The sequence below is a fragment of the Simochromis diagramma genome, unplaced genomic scaffold (assembly GCF_900408965.1).
Source record: "Simochromis diagramma unplaced genomic scaffold, fSimDia1.1 OVJJ01000617.1, whole genome shotgun sequence".
Classification (NCBI taxonomy): Eukaryota; Metazoa; Chordata; class Actinopteri; order Cichliformes; family Cichlidae; genus Simochromis; species Simochromis diagramma.
The window spans coordinates 32501-40000 of NW_024386953.1; the positions used below are offsets into that span (position 1 = coordinate 32501).

The 7500-nt window shown below is 40.8% G+C and overlaps 1 protein-coding gene across 3 annotated transcripts in view; it reads right to left on the reverse strand.

The window, feature by feature from the left end:
- Positions 1-7500, reverse strand: part of mbtd1 (mbt domain containing 1) — a 27911-nt gene that overhangs the window by 9062 nt on the left and 11349 nt on the right. For all 3 annotated transcript variants that reach the window (XM_040038559.1, XM_040038562.1, XM_040038561.1), the window contains exons 11-14: positions 5539-5643; positions 2828-2975; positions 2653-2735; positions 339-573 (exon numbers count right to left, since the gene is read on the reverse strand). In XM_040038559.1, coding sequence (XP_039894493.1) covers positions 339-573; positions 2653-2735; positions 2828-2975; positions 5539-5643 — 571 coding nt within the window. The remainder of the gene's footprint in view (positions 1-338; positions 574-2652; positions 2736-2827; positions 2976-5538; positions 5644-7500) is intronic.

Genomic DNA, 7500 nt, shown 5'->3' on the forward strand with positions numbered 1-7500 from the left:
GATAACAAACGATTCTCTATTTCTCAGTTATATATTGGCAAGAAAACACCTACTCTTCCTCTGGAAATGCAGCAATACCCCCTTGCACATTCAATGGCTGCGTGATGTAATGTCCTTTCTTAAACTTGATAAGCTCAACCATTTTCTCTGAGGCAGATCCCAAAAGTTTTTGGTCAAGTGACAGCTATTCGTGACCTACTGTAGTTCATTATAACTGTCTCATGTAGTGATCCCATTCTCTGCCCTACTATCTTGTCTGATCCTTGATATTAATAATTCTCTAAACGTTTTGCACTAAGACACTAGAGGAAGAAGTATAAACAGCATTATGGCATTACTCTGTGAGGCAGGCGGTTGGAGCTGGTAGCCTGTTAGCTGACACCAGCCCACTGGATAGAGGTCAGGCGACTCGCAGTCCACCCACTGATCATACTCGTCTTCCCAACCATCAAAGTGGATCCTCAGTAGGCGGTGCACAATCCTTGTCACCGTGGCGACACACACCAGCCTTGGTTCCATCAGATCAACAGCTTCCAGCTTCATGCCTAGCCGAAACCCATGATTGGGAACCTCCTAGGACATGAAAGGATCAAGGACAGTGGAAAAAGAGAAATTTAACAAACAAAACCCGGATCTTAAAAGTACTGCAGCCTGTATTTATCCTTCATGTCCAAAGACATGCAGTTAGTGGGGTGGGGTTAGGTTAATTGGTGATTCTAAGGCTATGTCTACACTAGCCCGGATAAATATGAAAACAGTGTATACGTCTGAAAACGCTCCACGTCCACACTATCATTTTCATAGAGTTGTTCATCCACATTTAAATCAAGTTCAAGTTCAAAGTTTATTCGCCACATGCAGTGGCAGGTTGCCCTGCAGTGGAATGAACCCGCCCCCCGACCTTACACATACAACACAGACATCACATGGGGATACAAGTCAGAGAACGGTTGCATTACAGAAAAAAAACACTGAAATGTACACTACAATGGGAAAGGTACAAGAGGAAAAAAAGAGACCTCTACTCATGCTGGGCTACAGGAGGACAGCATGAGAACAGGAAACAAAAAAAACTCCTCTGCACAGAAAGCACATAAATGTCCACAGTACAACATTATAGAGCACGTGAACAGCAACAGGGTTGGGTAGGGGATAAGGAGTAATATCCCAGGCAACACAGCAGCCATCCTGCCACTGCGCCGACTCTCCAGCGCGGGCCGAGACCCGCCTCGTGTCCCCAGGAGCATCGAAGGCATTGGAAGGGGAAGGGAAATGTGTGAGTGCTTATCAGTGTAAGTGTACGTGTGTGCGTGTCCATAGTTCAGCTGAGACAGTGTCCTTCGCCCTATCAGGCTAAGTAAACAGTCTGCTAGCCAATCCAGGTGGCCTTGCATGGGATGGGAAGAATAGTCATCACACAGTCGTTATCAGGGAGTTTTTGTTCGGCTCCAGCCCCAGCTGTTTAACTGTTGTCAGTTGTAATTGAATTGATCATTGATCATTTGTTACCTTACCAGTGCCGTGTCTGTGCTATGGCGCACTCTAAATCTGGACTGAATCTTTGCAAATTATCTGTTCTTTTGCAATGATTATTTAACTGATTGACAGTTAACATCTCCAAATGTTTTGAAATAAAAGTAGCTAGTAAGAACTTTTCAAGTAATAATTTAATTACAGCCATCTTAATGAGGACAGATTAATCATACTTGTAACACTTGTAACAACAATTTTTCGAGGACAAACAAAGATGGAGAGTGGAAAGTCATTTTCAGTCTCCATCATGTTAACAGTGAAGGAATCACTTCCTTAAACTTAGTTATCACACATGTTTTGATTGTAGTTATACATAGACAAAAGTACTGGGTCAGCTAGACTGACAAACCCATATCATGAAGCTCCCAGCATAGTGCTGATGTTAATGCTAGAGAACGTTTGTAACTCTACAGCATATAACTGACAACCGACTACATGGCTCAGGACTCAGCAACCCTGCACTGCAAATTTACGTGGTCTGTCACTTCATGGCTGAGTTGCTGTGGTTCCCAAATGCTTTTCCTCTGCAATAATACTGCTTACAGTTGATCATGGAATATCTAGGAGTTAAGCAATTTTAGATGTGTCCTTGATCCAACACAGCTGATTTAAATGGCTAAATTACCTCCTCAACATGTCTTGAATGTCTCCAGAGGCCTGGTAATGAACTAATCATCATATTCAGGTGTGTTGACCCAGGGTGATATCCTGCAGGACACCGGCCTTTGAGGCCTGGAGTTCCCCACCCCTGGTCTATATAGTGTAGGATCAGGGGTGTCGAACTCCAGGCCTCGAGGGCCGGTGTCCTGCAGGTTTTAGATATCACTGTGGGTCAACACACCTGAATGAAATGATTAGTTCATTACCAGCCTTCTGGAGAACTTCAAGACATGTTGAGGAGGTCATTTAGCCATTTAAATCAGCTGTGTTGGATCAAGGACACATCTAAAACCTGCAGGACACCGGCCCTCGAGGCCTGGAGTTCGACACCTGTGGTGTAGATAACTGCAGATGGTGTTTTTATTGCAAGTTATGGGATTTTGATTAGCAGAAGATTTTGAAACTTACAGAATGATAACGGTTTAAAAACCACACAGGATATACATCAATAAACCTTACCTTGTTAAAGAGCCTGACAGGAGCAGCTACTGAACCTGTTTCTCTGAGGTAGTCAAACCATTTGAATGGGAGTTTAGTGTACCCTGAGAAACACAGTATGTGTCAAGGTCAGAACATAAACAACCCCAAATTTTAAGGTTCCAAAGTGAAGAAAAAAAATATAACTGTAGAGTACCTCTAGGGGGTGTGAGTTCAATGTTATTGATTTCACAGAAGCCAACAGGGAAGATGGAAGGGGAGGTGCCATGGTAGCAGAACCAGTCTGATCCATCGACTGCCTCTGAGCCATCTACCCCAATCATGAGATATCCATCTGCCAACACCTATATAGCAGAGAGTTATGTCATGTCAACTTTAATGTACAACCTAAATTCCAAAAATGTAGATGCTTTTCGGGAGGAGGTTTTCTGCACTTTGAACAAGGCTACCGGCCTGAAACTAGCTCTCAACCCCCTACTTGCTCTCTTTGGTACAGCGGGAGAGGATGATAAGCATATTCCAAGAGCAAAGCGCAGGGTGCTGTCCTTTGGTTCCCTCTTGGCTAGGCGTGCCATTTTGATTGGCGGAAGGTTGCTGCCCCGCCCTCCCATGTTCGGTGGCTTTCTTTCTTTTCTTTTTTTTTTCCCCCCCTCTTTTTGTTTTCTTTCTGTTTTTTTTCCCCTTGTTGCTTGTTTGCTAAATAATAAGAAAGGAAAACTGTTCCAACATGAGAAGTTCTGTTTTGTATTCATTGTAAAGTTTGTGTTTTCCGTCTTTTTTTCTTTGTAAACTATATCCACAAATACTCAATAAAAATATTTAGAAAAAAAAAAAAAAATGTAGATGCAACTAGAAACAGAACACAATCAAATCTCATAAATCTATAATCTATTGACACCTGAGGACAAGAAAAAAAAAACAAAAACAGATTGAAGGTTTAAAGTGAGAAAATATACCATTTAAAACATTTTTTTCATTTTACAGCAGGAACCCCCACTCCTCACCCCTCACCCCTACCAATTACACCCCAAAAACATTTGGCTGCTCCATTGTTCATAAGGGGTGACTCTTCACATATTTGATTTGGCAGACTTTATATGCTGGCTGCCTCCTGACAATCTCCAAGAGATCATACCAGGATAAACCACTACACTATGGAGCTACAATTTGATGGCAGTAAAGCCCCTTTTCCATTAGCACCTACCCAGATCAACTGGCCACGGATCGCCACAACCCAACTTGGATGGTTTCCCATTACAAAACACTAGTACTAATGTACGTGACTGTCGTCAATAGCAACACGTCCACGCGTCCTGCCACATAATTAATAATGGACAAGAACACTACAACAAAGGTGGACTTCGAAGCTAGAATGCTAATGCTCGGTCTGTGGCACTGCATTAGACTCTGGGAACACTGTGTTGTTTCTGTGTCCATTTCTCTCGTTTACAGGTTTAAAAAAAAAAATAAAAAAAATGAAGGTTTTGATTTAGTTAACAAGAGTGCTCTCATGACTCATCAAGTGATGCTACTGACCAGGTATTCGGTGGCATGCAGTTTGATAACTTTAAATTTTTTAACCTGCTTGGATTGCTTGGAACCCCTACCAAGCATACTGGTGGTACGTAACCACCACTTAATATAGTGGATGAGAAATAAATAAATTATCAGTGGTATTGAAAGTAGGTGTACACAAAGTTACATCTGCAAGGTGGTTATGAGTAATTTTTTCTCTAATGATATTTTAACCTTAAGTAGTGATGACTTCTTGAATTTCTTTATAAATAAAGGAATCCTTGGCTTAACAGAGCTGACTTTTGGTCAGCCTGGCTACAGTGCTGAAGAGAAACCTATCATTCTTATTACCTTTAGTCAGTGATGAGTAGTACGATGTTCTACCTTTACAGAGGGCTTTGTTATAGAGCAATAATCTACTTTTGCAGGCTAAAGGATGATCTCCCAAATTAGTCAGATGCCATTTCCTCTGCAGCTTATAAGTTATCTGTTTTAAGGTGCACGTTTGAGAATTCTAGTCAACTACTTTTGATTTCAGGCTGTATTTTTCAGAGGTGCTACAATATCTAGAATCATATACAGAAAGGAAGTACATTTAATAACAAGACAATGTACTTCTGTGGAAATAAAGTTCAGGTAGCTGCTCTCCACTGTATTGGCACATCACATTGAAGATAACAGTGGTGCAATTATAGCCTTAATTTTACAGCAATCACAAAGATATTCACTGTGTTGAAACATTGATTCTGTTCATCTGGACGTAGTATTTTCAGTGGAAGAAACATTTCATCACTCATCCACCAAGTGACTTCTTCTATCATTAATATGCAAATTGTCATGACCATTGATCAACATATATTCAAATTTCAATTTGTTTGACCACAAAACAGTTTTCCACCTTGTGTAAGTCTATTTCAAATGACTTTTGACCCAGTGAAGATGGTAGTATTTCTATATCATGTTGCCATTTGGCTTTGCCGTTTCTTAATAGCCAACACAATGTTACTTAATAGCCTACCTGCATTTGTGTATGCATTAGTGAACCCCTTGAGAATTCTGAGAAACACTGGTTATACTGGAAATACTGGTTACACTGATAATCATCTTAACCTGTTAAGATCAAGTTAGGGTTAGTGGCAAAATCTTCCTAAATCCGTTTCTTTTTAGTACCACTTCCTTTACCAGCCTTTTGTTGCCCCTGTCCCAAATTTGCCATGAAATTCAAAGTGAGCTAATATATTTTATCAAATAGTAAAATATTTAAGTTCAGACATCTGTTTTCTATGTTTTATTGTGAATAAAATAAGGGTTTAGGAGATTTGTAAATCATTGCATTCTGTTTTATTTACATTTTACACCATCCTGACTTTTGCAAAATCAAAACTGGCTTACCTTTCTTACAGTAGCTACACATATAGCTGAGAGATTGAGGGGGTCAATGGCTTCTAACTTCATCCCATCTTTGAACCAGTCCCCACTCTGGTCCACTTCCTTCGTCTGTAAAATAAAAGGCAGACAGTAAAAAGAAAATAAGAAAGAAAAATTTATGAAAAGAATGCAGACAGTTAGGGTCATCCCCTTAGTGAACTTGATTAGAGTGACGGTACAGTAAGCGGGCCTGTTAGGTTGAAATTGTTAAATGTTGTCATTGTTTTACTTAAATTTGTAAGTTTTGTAAGTTTCTGTCCTCCTCCCCGGACTACATCTATGTGGGGGATGCAATAGCTATAGTGTTTAATTGTAGGGACATCCTATGTGAGAGTTCTGCTTTCTTATTTAGTGAGGATGTTTTACTTCCTGCCCTTTATTTACCTGTGCTTGTGTATGGTGAGACTGTTAAAACGGGGTTGAGCCATATACAGGGGGAGGGGAGATGACCCTTTGTGATCAGCAGGAAGTCACACAAACACATCCACACACAGTCACTCACGTTCACGTGCACACACACAACCGAGCACACCGGTTAAAGCTGTTCGTCTTGCTTTCTTCATGGGTTATGAGTCTCTGAACTACCTCCTGAGCTACGGGGGTGGCTGTAGCTCAGGAGGTAGAGGTAGAGCAGGTCACCTACTGATCGGAAGGTTGGTGATTCAATCCGTGGCTCCTCCAGTCTGCATGTCAAGTATCCTTGGGCAAGATACTAACCCCAAGTTGCTCGCCGATGCATCCATCGGAGTATGAATGTGTGTGAATGTAGTTAGAAAGTACTACGTATAGAGACAGTGCTTGTGAGAATGGGTGTGATTGGGTGAATGTGGCATGTTGTATAGAGCGCTTTGAGTACTCCGGGAGAGTAGAAAAGCGCTATATAAGAATCAGTCCATTTACCATTTACCCAACAGGGCCCCAGAATCAACAGTTTGGAGTAGTTAATGGGACTAAGGCATTAAGGCAACAGGCTGTCAAACATGCCCTACCTCCACCCTGATTGGAGGATAACTGCACTGCCAACACTCATGGACATTACACCTTATTTATAAACCGTATTTCTATTTATACTTCAATGCAACCAACATCCCTACCTCTTTAAACTGTATTTATTATAACCTTATTTAGTATAGTTGCAACTGCACCCCCCCACTGTGTGTGTGTGTGTAATATATCTATATATATATATCTATCTATCTATCTATCTATCTATCTATATATATATATATCTATCTATCTATCTATATATATATATATATATATATATATATATATATATATATATTAGGGGTGCAACAATACACAAAATTCACGGTTCGGTTCGGTACTTTGGTGTCACGGTTCGATATTTTTTCGATACAAAAAAAATGTTCATGCCTTTTTAATTTGTCATTGATTAAAATTATAAATATATATTTTAACTCAAAAGTACAGTTTTTAAATTTAATGTTGCTGAAACAAAAGTAATTAAAAAAATATATCAGTCTGATTGAGGAATCACTCATCTTTGGAAAAGAGAGTTTATTACAGAGAAATGGCTCTTTCCAAAATAAAAGCTATACTATACGCTTCTTCTGGGCTATATTCTCAGCAGCATATTGTAGCGGGTCAGGGCTGTTCGGGGTTCTGTTTGTATAGTTATGTTTTGTTTATGTTGCCATAGTGACGGGTGACGCCCTCTCGCTGCGACGGTGTGTCCTTCCGGGGTCAGAGGGCGCCCTGTGTGTTGTTGTTGTTGCTGTGCGGTTGCGCTGAGCAGTTAGCTAGCGGCAGTGTTCTTCTGCAGATGTCAATAAACGGCTGTGCTCCCTGGCTAGCTCACGGGAAGCAAGACCAAACGATACCTCCGTCTCCTCGTTGTCTGAGCTCGCCACATTGGTGTCAGAAGTGGGATGATGGTGGCACCCCATGTTCTGACCCGAGTGA